This window comes from Chrysochloris asiatica, unplaced genomic scaffold (assembly GCF_000296735.1).
Source record: "Chrysochloris asiatica unplaced genomic scaffold, ChrAsi1.0 scaffold00102, whole genome shotgun sequence".
NCBI lineage: Eukaryota > Metazoa > Chordata > Mammalia > Afrosoricida > Chrysochloridae > Chrysochloris > Chrysochloris asiatica.
The window spans coordinates 1,842,097-1,856,306 of NW_006408620.1; the positions used below are offsets into that span (position 1 = coordinate 1,842,097).

The 14,210-nt window shown below is 41.1% G+C and overlaps 1 protein-coding gene across 1 annotated transcript in view; it reads left to right on the plus strand.

The window, feature by feature from the left end:
- PALB2 (partner and localizer of BRCA2) overlaps positions 1-14,209 on the plus strand; it is a 30,879-nt gene extending 16,670 nt beyond the window's left edge. Inside the window, exons 8-14 of the mRNA XM_006867236.1 lie at positions 627-712; positions 971-1,132; positions 2,572-2,688; positions 6,324-6,411; positions 8,784-8,932; positions 9,887-10,079; positions 14,087-14,209. Coding sequence (XP_006867298.1) covers positions 627-712; positions 971-1,132; positions 2,572-2,688; positions 6,324-6,411; positions 8,784-8,932; positions 9,887-10,079; positions 14,087-14,209 — 918 coding nt within the window. The remainder of the gene's footprint in view (positions 1-626; positions 713-970; positions 1,133-2,571; positions 2,689-6,323; positions 6,412-8,783; positions 8,933-9,886; positions 10,080-14,086) is intronic.
- The last annotated feature ends 1 nt before the right edge of the window (position 14,210 follows it).

The following is a 14,210-nucleotide window of genomic DNA, read 5'->3' on the forward strand; positions in this document are numbered from 1 at the left end:
TCATTTTAAATGGCTGCATAATGCCAGGATTCCTGAATTTTTCCCCAGTTGTTATGTATAGAGATTATATTATGTAAATGCTGCAACAAAATGTCGTTAGGTACTATCAAGTCTGTTCCAACCCATAGCAAACCCATGTGAGAGCAGCATTGCCCCGATCAGCTTTTCTAGGTTGTGATCTTTACAGGAGTAGATTACCTGGTCTTTACAGGACCACAGGGTGGTTTGAACCTCCAACCTTTCAGTTTGCAACTGTGCACTTAGTCATTATGTTATTTATCTAGTTGATTTCAATGTACAGCTCATTAAAAAGGGATGTTCGTTGAACCTTCTAAGATTATTTGAATGCTAGAAACTATCCTGGTGTAGTGAGAATAGAAAGGAATATAATAAACTTCAGAAAATGTTCTACTTGTTAAAAAAGATATACCAGAGGCCATGTGGGGAGTGGGAAGAAGCTGCATGTTGTGCCCCAAAGACATGAATTCAAGTCCTGACTGCTCTTTACTAGCTGGGTAACTGAATACCCGTGTCTGCAAAGCTCTCTGAAAGCCATTTCTCGCCAGTGGAATTAAGATCCTAAAAAGAAACAGCCAAATAATATTTTTTACTGTTTTTTTACTTAGGTTCCAGTATTACAAATAGTCTCAATGCCTGATGTTTGTAATCTTGTGTGTGTGGCTCTGGGAAATTTGGAAATCAGAGAAATCAGGTATGTAATTCTCAAGAAGTGATTAGTTTTTTGTTTTCCTTTATCTTTGTCTCTGTCAGACTATTGAGAGTACACATAACCTGCCTTGAGTCTTGAAAGAATCTGAATTTAAATCTAAAGAGATTTTTTTTTTAAGGAAGAAAAAAAAATAAACTGTCAATGTAGTGACAATTTGGAATATGTTTCCATTTGAAATTTGAAACTAATCCTTAAATATTAAAGACATTTTCTTGACTTTTCCCCATTTTTCTTGTTTAGGGCATTGCTTTATTCCTGTGATGATGTAAGTGAGAAGCAGTTGCTACTGAAATCTGGGAATATAAAAGCTGTGCTTGGCCTGACAAAGAGAAGGCTGATCAGCAGTAGCGGAACCCTTTGTGATCAGCAAGTGGAAATCATGATGTTTGCCGAAGATGGAAGGTAAGAAAAGCGTTGGATGGTTCACTATGATACAGGAAGGGATTTAATCACAGGGCTCAGAAGCCTGGACCACTGTGATCTCTGTTTTCTGAGCTACAGATGTACCTTAAAGGATCCTGACTGTGTTAACCAAAAGGCTGGCAGTTTGAGCCCACCGTGAGAGAAAGATGTGGCAGTTGGCTTCCATAAAGACTCCAGGCTTGGAAGCCCTGGGGGATAGTTCTATGCAGTGAGTGTAGGTGTGGGATCACTGTAACATAGCCATGTTGTTGGTGTTAAGTGACAAATGAGTCTGTTCTGACTCATTTTGACCCTCCATATGGTTTCTGAGGAGCAGCTGGTGGGTTTCAACTGCCAACCTTCAGTTAACAGCCCAGTGCTTTTCCTACATGATGACACCAGGATCCTTAGCTAAGCTATAACATAGAAGCAGGTTAGAGAGATAGAAGCTAGACATGACAGGGAAGATGTCAGTGGAGTAGAAAGGGTCAGCCAACAGTTTGCTTTGTCTTTGAAATCTCTGTCCCTTGAATATTAGAATATTCTAATTATATACTAATTAAATAGTATACTAATTAGAAGTATCTAAATGTCCTAGGCCCTTTTCTTATTCTGTATACTTTGTTTCCATTTCTTCTGTTACCAGCTGGGCGCTGACTACTTGTAAACATGTATCTCTAGCTGTGAGCTTACTTATTAGACGTCTTCTGAACACTTCCAATTCAACATGGTGAAAGTTGAACTCTTAGAGCGCCCCCTATGTTTCTTGTTGGACTCGTGGTGTGGCGCTGTAGGATCACTGGACTGCGAACCATAAAGTTGGCAGTTCAAACCCACCCGCTGCTCCTCGGAAGCTATGCAGGGTTGCTGTGAGTCAGAATCAACTCGACAGCACTTAACAACACCAATATGTCTCTCATACTCATCAGTGTTTATTGTAGTTGTTTATCTGTCTTCCAACAAAGCAGAGATCTTGTTTTGTTCATTAAAGACCTATTGCACTAATTTAGGGAAAAGACAAATAATTGCTTCCAATAGGAATGTGTACACGGAGAAACAAGCAGACAGTTGAAAGAGGTAAGAATATGAAATCAGAGGACTTCATGATTGACTAAAGAGAAAGGAGACAAGGAGAACTCTGTAGGGTGATTTGGATTGGTCACTTGGTTGATGGTGTACTTTGTTGAGCTAAAGTAGAAAGAAACACTAGGCTTAAGGATAAAACTTAAGAGTTTGATTTGGGATGTGATGAATTTGAGGTAGATAGTATGCAATGATAATATGTTCAAAGTAAAAAATATTAGCATATACATGTTTTCTGATTTAATTTTCTTCTGAAATAATAGTTTTCTTTATGTATGGTTCAAGAATGTATAGAAGGACTGCTTAGAAATTGTTTTGATGCAAAGTACTGATTTTTAATGCTGTTTAAAATGCAGAAGCATAGAAAAAAAATTTTTGATGCCCCCTGAAGAGACTATACTAACTTTTGCTGAAGTCCAAGGAATGCAGGAAGCTCTGCTTGGTACCACTATAATGAACAACATTGTTATTTGGTAAGCTTTCCCTCTGTATTAGGGTCGTAGTTTCCTCATCTATATTATGAGCACATACCCCAAACTTCACAGGGTTTTTGTGAACATTAGATGGTGGTGTTTATGTGCTGTGGAGTCGGTTCCAACACAGCAACCCCTGTACAGGGTTTCCAAGGTTATAAATCTTTACAGGAGCAGAAACCTTCATCTTTCTCCTGTGGAACAGCTCGTAGTTTCAAACTGCTGACCTTGAGGTTAGCAGTCCAACTCGTAGAACCTGAGATAAGAGATTATATACAAACATGTTTACTTTGGTGTTTTTTGTTGTTGTTGTTGTTTTTTAACTGTCAAATGATACATACTTGTCTCAACAAGAACATCATAAAAATTCAGATATTGTGAAGGTTGGTTTGAGTAGAATATTTTTAAATAATAGTATTTTACTATTACTGTTTTATTATTATCAACATTTTTTATTTTTCTTTCTGATTAATTAATGGCCAGAGTAGCATCTATAGGACCAACTTGCCTACCTCATATGACTATAAACTCAGGACAAAATATAAAAAACAACTATCTGAAGACACTGGAGAGCAAACCAAAATCGATACTGCAGGGGATTCAACCCATGCAGGGAGGGAATGGTCCTGGGCGAGTTACCTGTTTTTATGGCTGGAGAGCAGTCAGTGGTCTGGGCACTGAGTAACTAAAACTGTGAAGATTTACTTTCATCTCAAGTGTTTTGATCTCCAGAAGTTTGCTTTGGATCCTTTAAGTGTCTGCTTAGCGTGCTCAGTCTTTCCTCTGGCCTCCTGAACATACAGTATACAGGTTACTGTCCTTGTCTAACAATTCGTTCCTGTGTAATTTCTGGGTCGGTTTTGACTGATTGATTTTTCTCCTCATGATAGGTAGTGTTTCCGTGTTTCTTGGCATGCCCAGAAATTTTTGACCCAGCTTTTTGACATTGTTCTTTTATCTTGTTGGGTGTTGGGTGTTTTGTGGTCCCACGAATAGTTAGTTTTTGGAATGCATTTAAGCGCCTGATAGTTTTCTCGTTTTAGAGTGTCTCCTTTCAGTTTTGTTAGTTGGGTCCAAAAGTGTGCTCCTTCTAGGATTGATTTCTCCGTCTACTAGAGAACTCAGTTCTCCATGAATTCTGCACTTTCCTGCTTGGCTGATGGGATCAGGCGCTGTTCCTGGCCCTGTGTGCACCGCAGGTCCTGCTCCCTTGTCCCAAAGGAAAAAAATGATTTTACTTCCTTTGTGAATAAGAAAAATCCTACAAAGGAAAAAGCTGCGGAGAAGAGCCCGAAATTCTGGGTCTAATCTTTGCCTACATACTTGGGTGACATTTATATATACACAGGACTGTCTCCAAGCCTCCCAGCTAATGCTAAAATAATTCAACTCTGATTTCATCGTTCGAGTTTGAATTCAGCCAAGTTTACAGCTTACTAAACCAACAATATATATTTTTTTAAAAATCAATTTTCTCCTGAGAAGCTTTACAGAATCCAGAGTTTATGTCACATATCATAATGTCTAGGATGTACTAGACATCCTCCCAAAAAAGAAAAAGTGTGAGCATGACAGCCAAATTAACAAATTTGTGTTGAGTCCCCACTCACCTCTTTCTCATGAATATGGAGAATCATACCAGGTCATAAACAGGATTATAAAGTATCACTTTGTAAACCAGGAGCCTGGTGGCACAGTAGGGTAAGTGTTGAGCTGCTAACAGAAAGGTCTGTGGTTCGAACCTACCAGCTACTCTGTGGGAGAAAGATGAGGCAGTCTGCTTCCTTAAAGTCTTAAACCTCAGAAACCCTATGGAATAATTATATTCCGCCCTATAGGGTCTCTATAAGTTAGAATCAAAAGACAGCAGTGGGTTCCAAGTTGTTAATTTGTAAACACTTCTCTTCAACACCCCCACAGTTCCCAAAAAAAGTCATTGGTTCTTCTCCTTTGTCTTCAGCCTACGTCCCAATTGTTAACCCACAATCTGACACTCACCTGTCTTTTCCATCCTTATCTTACCTTATGTACTAGTCCAGATAAACTAGACCACTTGGTTCTATGACAGGTAATGCTGGTCTTGCCCTTTGCTTCTTCTCAGATCATATAAGTCATCACAGAAGGCACGGCCCTGGCTCTGCCGCTCCCCTATAACCAGAGCACAGTCCAAGGTTGGCAAAGGATCACTATACTGAGCTCCTAACTCTCCTTTAAGGGGTGTCTTCAGCCTCACAGTCGCCTAAAGTGCTTTCTCCATCTCAGACTGTACTCTCTGAATTAATATTGACCTTATTTTTAACTTAAGCCTTTGTGACTTTGTATTATTTGTCTTTTTGATTCTTAAAGATAGGTACCATGTCTTCTGTTTATTCCTAGTACCTGCATGGAGTACTCAAAGGTACATGATTTACATTATAGATCAAAGTTATCACTTAGATTTTGGGATCTGTTGTCATTTTTTATTTGCATATATTACTTACCTTTCCTAAGGAGCTCTGGTAGAGTACTGTTACAAGTTGGGCTGCTAACTTCATGGTCAGCAGTTCGACACTACCAGCTGTTCATGGGAGAAAGATGGCTTTCTACTACCGTAAAGATTTATAGCCTTGGAAACCCTGTGCGGGGTTGCTATGAGTCGGAACTGACTCCACAGCATACAACCACCAGCACTTACCTTTCCTATTTAACTGGGCTTGTCGGGTACCTAAAGTGATTTATATTATACTTGAAGTTCTTACTAAAGGTCTAAGGATTTCATCTTGGTCAAGACACATCTTTCAGTCATTCATGAGTCTCTATGTACCAGTCTCTCTCAGAAATTGCAAGATGAGTCAGATATGAATCCTGGTCCCGAGACCCCTGAATCTAATAGGTAAATGTAAAACTCCTTCACAATTTTAAGACAGAATCAAAGTGATGGAATTTAAATTGGTCAGAGTGATTTGGAATTTAAGGAAGGAGCGGTTGCTAAATACAGACCATATACTAACTAACCTCTGTAGGGATAAACCTACGCTGGTATCTGATAGTCCTTATGTGAAAAAAAATTAATTACACATAGACATTTTTACTTTGATTTGAAGAAGTTTTTATCACCCACGTGCTTAAAAATACCTGACTCAAAGCCCAGCTTGCCTATAGTTGTTATTTTGTTTTTCTGCCTGAAATTACTGATCAGTTTTACAGCATGACTAAAGTCTGTTTTGTTTCCAACTCAAAGCAGACAATAATAAATCCATTACTTTGTGGTTTAATGAAAAAGACTGTGTGCTTCCTTTATTCTGATTTCAAGAGATCTCAGTAACTGCACATGTGCAAAGGGCAGAATTTTCAGGAGCTACTTTCTAATGCTAACTCAATAACCATTAAGTACTGCCGTCACCATGAAAACTTGGTTTACTGTATAAAATGAAGTAAATGAAAACATACCAAGTTTGTAAGATTCCATTCAAAGTCTACTAGCAAAGTTCTTGTTTTCCTTCACGAAATCCGTGACTAAATAAAACTGAAGTACTGTGGACTACTTAGTTTTCTCCTTGGTCACTTCTTAAAGGATGCTGTGATAAACTAAAATATGATACGGGAAAACCAATTTGCAGGAATAATTTTATCAACTGGCTGTTTTTGGTATCTAGGAATTTAAAAACGGGTCAGCTCCTGAGAAAGATGCACATGGGCGATTGCTACCAGGCCTCAGTCTGTCACAAAGCCTATTCGGAAATGGTAAGTGGAGGCGACGACGGGACCACAGTGAGTGAGAGTGAGTAGTCACTGACTGCTACCGCAGGGCAGCACACGTGGTAGCGTAGAGGCCAGGGAATGGCAGGGAAACTCGGTGACATGGACTGACACAGCAGCCACTCCTCTGGTTCCAGAACCCCAGTGACCGTGAAGGTGATGCAGGGCAGGTCCTCCTGGTGGCATGCAGAGGAGCCCATTGGACGGCACCTAACAGCAACAATGGAGTCCTGATGTGCTGCGGGCTAATGTGATGAACTGCAAAGTCACTTTGAACCTCAAGGTCTGCAGTTCAGGGTCACTGTGGGTCAGAACCAACTCGATGGCACTTCACAACAGCAACAGTTAACTCACCATCCTTGCCACTCATGGTTTTCAAGTCAAATGTTTGATCTTGAACTTGACAGCTGAGACAAATCCTGGTGTACTGTAATGGCTAAATGTTCTGTCTGTAGGATTTGTTGTTGTTGTTGTTGTTGTTAAGTACCGTGGAGTCGGCTCTGACTCATAGCGACCCTGCACAGGGTTTCCAAGGCTGTAAATCTTTACGGGAGCAGAATGCCTCATCTTTTTCCCATGGAACCACTGGTAGTTTCGAACTGCTGACCTTGAGGTTGGCAGCCCGACTCGTAACCTCTACGCTACCAGAGCTCCTTGTCTGTAGGACTAGAGGGCACTTATTTCTAGGTGTAAATTTGTGCTGAGAAATCATATGGCCATTATTAGGGTTGACTTCTAACCACATTGCCAAAAATGATTTCTGAGGTGAGTGAATACCCTTAGGAAGAATGATTACATAGTCATAATGCTTTTCTTAGCCATTGATATCAATTCAGGTAGTTGACCAGGAGTCAGGAGTGACCGCTGCAGTGCTGACTGTTGGAAGCACAGGTTAGAGCTGTGTAGGCTCAGTTCCAAGCCTCAGTGGAAACCCGGGGGCATCAGCACTCAGGCTCCAAAGGCAAGTTGAGCATCTATCCCTAGTCTAACAGGGTTCTCAGAACTGAAGTGGAAAGTTGTGTGGTTTCAACAGTTCACGTAATCTTCAGCCTAGCTTTTTTCTTCCTTAAAACAAGAGAGAGTAAAGTTGCCAGGACTGGAAATTTACCTAGTAAGCATTACATAACTTGATGCCTTTATTATAACATGAATACCTATTTTAAATTTAAATTTTTAAATAATATGTAATAGATGAGATAGTAAGCTGAAGTCCATGAGACCAGTCTTTACTCTTGTTCTCAGTATAGAGGAGTGGAGTCTGGGTTTTAAATAGATTCTTCTAAGAATTCAGTCACCGTTTATAAGGTTGTTTTTATGGAAGAATGTGCTCTGAATTTTCAAAACTCAATTCATAAATTTGAGGAACTCCCTCCAGTTGATTATAGGGATAAGTCAAAAAAGTATTGCTACACAACCATAGAAATTTTTATTAAACAAAAATAACACGTGCCTTCCATCTAGGTATACACACTTCTGACGGTGGTGTGTCCTTGTCTATCACCCTTCCTTAAAGAATTTACATCAAAATGTCAGTTTGGGCATTCTTGAGGGACTCAAGTCATGTTCCTTTTAAACGTTAGAGTTTGAGGAACACAAATAAATCTTAAGTGGCAAAATCAGGACTATAGGATGAATGGGATAAGTTCCCAATGAAATTTGCGTAAGTCAGCCCTTACAGGTATATTGTCATTATAGGAAAAAATGCCTTGGTGCAACTTTCCTGGCCTTTTTCTCACCAGTGCCTTTTCGATTTTCTTATAACTTCTTCCCCAAAGGCCCCATGATTGTCCTGTATCATTCAAGAAAATCACTCACTCCCTTTAAAATCCTAGAAAATAGTTACCATAATCCTCTGAGCTGACCTCTCTCCCTTGAATTTAATTGGCCCAGTAGATCTCCTTAGAAGCCACTGTTTTGGTTGGAGTTGACATTTTGTTTTTGTTTTGAAGACGCCTAATGACGCTAAGACAGATGTGTAGTGAGAGACCTTGTCTGCAGCCATCCACTGATTGCAGAGACAGGTTTAAACACATTTTGTCTGGAACAAACCCATGCATGAAACGAACCCTAGTAGCAATACTTTTTGACATACCCACCTGTGTTCCCTTGCTCTACATCAACATTTCAACAAGTGGATGGTATGAGATGTGCTGTAGATTTCGTCGCTAGGCTGGCTGGAAAACATTGGAACCGTATCATAGAGAACCCGGCATAGCAGCTCAGTGATCATTTCCATAGGACTCAATCCTGAGCATCTTAGAGCTTTTGGACCATTCGGGTAATTCGTTGGTTTTCTCTTCGCCAGCATGGCTGATTTTGATGATTTATTTGGTGGTTCATTTTTCTTCCTAAATGAGGGACTCCTGTTTGTTGTTCTGAGTCATCCCTGTGCCAAAGAGAGTGAGTGGCTGGGAAGCCCCGTGTTTCAGCTGATTGTCATCAACCCCAAGACGGCCCGGAGTGTGGGTGTGCTCCTCTACTGTCTCCCTCCAGGACAGGCTGGCAGGTAAGTGTGGGTAACCAGGGCCCAGTGAGCACTTATGCAAATACAGAAACCAGGTATCTTTGTGTCACTGAGATGAATGGGAAACAGGAAATGCTACCGATCAGCGTAGGAATGTTATCAGTAGGGATTTAAGCGCCCAACTCCACACTCTGTCCATTTTCATACCAGTGTGGTGCATGCTCGTGAGGGATCTGGACATAACACAAGAGGCAGCTGTTCAAACAGAACAAGGGGACAGCGACTGTTTTAAAGTCAGGAAAGGTGTGCACCAGCATTGTATTCTTTCACCATACTTACTCAATCTGTATGCTGAGCACAAAATCCGAGAAGCATCAAGTTTGGAGGAAGACTCATTAACAGTCTGCGATATACAGATGATGCAACTTCCTTGCTTACAGCGAACAGGACTTCAAATATTTCCTGATGAAGATCAAAGACCACAGCCTTTGGTATGGGGTGCACCTCAACGTAAAGAAAACAAAAATGCTCATAACTGGACCAATAAATTACATCCTGATAAACAGAGAAAAGATTGAAGATGTCAAAGACTTCATTTTGCTTGGATCCACTGTCAACACACAGAAGCAGCAGTCAGGCAATCAAATGAGGAATTGCATTAGGCACATCTGCTGCACAAGACCTCTTCAAAGTGTGGAATACTAGAAAAGGTTAGGACATCGAAGGTGAGAGTGAGCTGGACTAGTTTGAAGACTTGAGGAAGGAACAACGTGAACTGAAGCGAGAGTGGCAGATACAGAGAGACAGGCAGGGACTGGATAGAGTGTGAATACAGCCAAAACTGCAGCTGACTCAGCCACAGGCCTCTGAGAAGGCAATCAGATTCACAGGTGTTTGTGTTCTGGTCGCTTTGGCAAGTATGGTTTCACTGTATTGTAGAGAAATGTGTTTGTTTTGTTATGTGATTTGAATGACCTCTTTTCTGCTTGGTACTAGGTTCCTGGAAGGTGATGTTAAAGATCATTTAGCAGCGGCAGTGTTGACTTCTGGAACAATTGCCATTTGGGACTTACTTTTGGGCCATTGTACTACTCTTCTCCCACCTGTCTCGGACCAAAATTGGTCTTTTGTGAAGTGGTCAGATACAGATTCTCATTTGCTGGCTGGACAAAAAGATGGAAATATATATGTATACCGCTACTAATAAGTTTGGACAAGAAGAAAACACAGTTTTATGGATATATCTGGCCTCCTCAATACCTTTTTGGAGTTGTAACTTTTAAGGGAAATGTCTGAGTGGTGTTTAAAGAATTTTATTCATTCAGACAGATTTATTATTTTTGATGGTGGTGGCACTGTGATCTTGAATGATCATTACACTTGGGAGGACGGGGTTTTAGGCTGTATTTTATAATTCTCCTCATTTGTACATTTGCTCTTAAAGGTGTAGATACAGTATACTTAAGCTGCAAATGTTAATAAATATTTATTTTGATACATCCTGCTTGATGTATGTTTAATGGACTGTTTTTTTATAAACATGTTAGATTCATAGAAAATCCAGTTTTCCCATATATACTTGCCCCCCACACACACAGTTTCTTAGGTTATTAAAATCTTGCATTAATGTTGTATATTTGTTACAACTGATGAGCGAATATTGATATCATTCACTAAAGTCTATTTTGGAGTCCTGCACTGTAGGATCAGCACTGGACTGCTAGCCTCGAGGTACCGGTTCAAATCCACCAGCCGCTCTTCAGAAACCCTATGCAAGGTAACTGTGAGTCTAAATCAACTAGACAGCGCTTAGCAACAACAGACAATAAAGTGCATCATTTGCATTAGCGGTCACCTCTGTGTTGTGCAGTTCTGTGGGTTTTCACAAATGCATAATGCCAGGTATCCAACATCAGAATATATTTTACTGCCTTAAAAATTCCTGATGCTCTTTACATTCATCAGTTTCCCTCCAACTGACCCCGGAGAAACTACTGGTCTTTTTACTGTCTCGAATTTTACCTTTTCCTGAGTGTCATATGCTTAAATAACACAGCCCATTCTTTCAGTGCAGTGAATTATTTAATGTCTCTTCTAGCCGTAGTTTTGTAAACTCCCACCAGACAATACTGTTTCCCTGATGGGTTTGGGTAAGAGAAGATGGGAAAAGTTGCTGACCAGTAAACCTGGTTTGTTTGTTTTTTAAATAATGTTAGTGTTGTTCCACATTTTCTTCCACTCTATCCGGAACCCTCTAATGTGTTCCCTTTCAGGGAAGTTGGTAGTGGTAGCCAGGCACTGGCTAGTTCTCGTCTCAGAGTCACGGAGACTGATGTTTACATGTTCCGTTAGGCCATCGGACTCATGGATTCCAAGCATCTTCCAGTTCTTATCACCCTGCTTTCTTCCACACTAATAGCTATGTCTTAGTAGCTGCTCATAAACTTTCAAGGTCCCAGACACTACTCACCAGGCAGGATGGAGAACATTGTCTTTGTGGACTATGTTAGCTAATTTGGTATCTTTGTTTTGTTTTGTTTTACAATACCCTTTTCAGTCTAACTTCTTTAACTAAGTAGTATACATTAAAGGTTTGTGCTTGCCTTTTCATGTCTTGATAGCTCTATACTGCTGAATAATACTCTGTGGTATGAATATACACAGTTTGTGTATATACATTCACCTTTTAAAGGACATCTCTGTTGCTTCCCATTTTTGGCAGTTATAAAGCTGCTATAAACATTCATAAGCAGATTTTGTGTGGATATTACATAAGTAACTAGGAGGACAATTGCAAGAGCCAATGCCTAGCCTTGACCACTCCTCTGTTAGTCGTGCTCTGGTGGCTGTGATGGCTTGTGTAGTGCTGGGAACTATGCCACAGGCAGTTCAAATACCAACAGGGTCACTCATGGTGCACAGGTGTCAGCAGAGCTTCCAGATTAACACAGATTGAAGAAAATGGCAGACTACTAAAGGACTTCTGGTAGCGTAGTGTTTATAAATTGGGCTGTGAACCGCAACGTTAGCAATTCAAAACTACCAGCTGTTCCATGGGAGAAAGATGAGGCTTTCTGCTTCCGTAAAGATTTACAGCCTCAGAAACCCCAGTACAGGGTCACTATGAGTCGGAATTGACTCCTCAGCACGTAACAACAACAACTGAAGGTTTAGCTATTGAAACATGAAGAAGAGCACCGAACGTTGTGAGATGATACAGTGCTGCAACTGGAGTCTCTCAGGTTGGAAGTCACTCAAAATACAGCTGGGGAAGAGCTGACTCCTCCAAGTTGAGTTGACCATGATGACGGAGCAAAACTTTTGGAATCTTAATTTGCTGATGGGGCATAACTGAAACAGGAGAAACAGCTATAAACCATTAATAGTTGGAACATGGAATGTACAAAGTATGAATCTAGGAAAATTAGAGTTTGTCAAAAATGAAATGGAACTCATAAAGATCAGTATCCTAGGTGTTTAGTGAGCTGAAATCACGCTCATATGGCTTACTATGCCAGGAGTGACAGATTGAAAAGGAATGACATAAGCATCAAAAAGAAAATTTCATGATCTATTTTGAATCCTGGTGTGGCACTGCAGGATAAGAACTCAACTGCAAGGTCAGTTTGAACCAAATAAACGAAGTATTGCATTAGGCAAATCTGCTGCACAAGACCTTTTTAAAGTGTTGAAGAGCAAAGATGTCAGTTTGAGGACTTAGGTGCAACTGACCCAAGCCATGGTATTTTCAATAACCTCACATGCATGCGAAAGCTAGACAGTGAATAAGGAAGACCCTAGAAGAACTGATACTTTTGAGTTATGGTGTTGGAGGAGAATAATGAAAGTGCCATGGGCTGCCAGAAGAACCAGTAGATCCGTTTTAAAAGAAATGAAGTCAGAGTGCTCCTTGGAGGCCAAAATGGCCCAAGTCTGTCTCTCATATTTTGGACATATTGTCAGGACGGACAAGTCGCTGGAGAAGGATATCATGTTTGGTAAGGTGGAGGGTCAGAGAAAAAGAGGAAGACCCCCAAAGAGATGGATTGGCCAAGTGGCAGCATTGATGGACTCAAGTGTGGCAACAGTAGTGAGGTTGGCCCAGGATCAGGCAGTGTTTCATTCTGCTGTGCATAAGGTCGCTATGAGTTGGTACCGACTCTATGGCACCTAACAACAACAACAACAATGTGAACAAGTTAGATTTAACCTCCACCCATTTCCTTATTTTTGTTAAGTTTATACTTTGTCAACTTTTAAAACACACATGTTTATATCTTCCTTCCCACAGGTATCAGTATTAGCTCTGGTAGCATAGTGGTTACAAATCCGGCTGCTAATCTCACGGTCATCAGTTCGGAAGTACCAGCTATTCCGCGGGAGAAAGATGAGGCTTTCTGCTCCCATAAAGATTTACAATCGGAACCGACTCCACACACACAACAACATACGTTTAAATTGAGTCTCGTTTTTGAAATGTTTTTTATTTTCACATTCTTATTTATAATTTTCGTTTTTGCATTTTGTAATGTGAACTTTCAACCTATTGTTAAGTGCCCTTGAGTCAATTCCGATCCATAGCAACCCCTGTATAGGGTTTCCAAAGAGCAGCTTATGAGCTTGAACCACAGGCCTCGCAGTTCAAATGGCTTTGCAGTCTGGCGCATTAACCCACAGCGCCACACCTATGAAATACATTTTAATACTTTTGTAGGACTTATAGCGGAGTCCTAATGTGGCGCTGGTAGCGTAGTGGTTGAGGTTTTCTACTCCCGTAAAGATTTACACCCTCGGAAACCCCGTACTGGGTCGCTATGGGTCAGAACTGACTCAATGGCACTTAACAACAACAAGTGTGGCGCTGTGGGTTAATGCGCCAGACTGCAAAGCCGTTTGAACTGCAAGGTCGGCGGTTGAAGCTCACCAGCTGCTCCTTAGAAACCCTATACAGGGTCGCTATGGTTCGGAATCGACTCCACGGCACTTCACAACAACAGGACTCGTGGCATCAAAACTTAAATAAATGCATTTAAGAATTTTCATAGGGTGAATCAATGAGTTTCTTTTTTATCTATAAGTTTTCATCAGTGTGTAGGAAGAGACAGGCTGTGCCCTTAGTTCTGACGCGAAGTAGCCTCACCTCCAAACCTAATGAATGACCTTCTGGCACGGTCCTGAGGGTGCAGGGGCCGCCAGGGGCCGCTAGGGGCCGCTAGCGCCGCCGAGGCCCCGCAGCGCCGCTCTGTGCGTCGCCTGCGCGGGACGAGCGAGGAATCCCGGCCTCGAGGCTGCGGCGCAGTGCATCCTGGGTTGGTGTAGC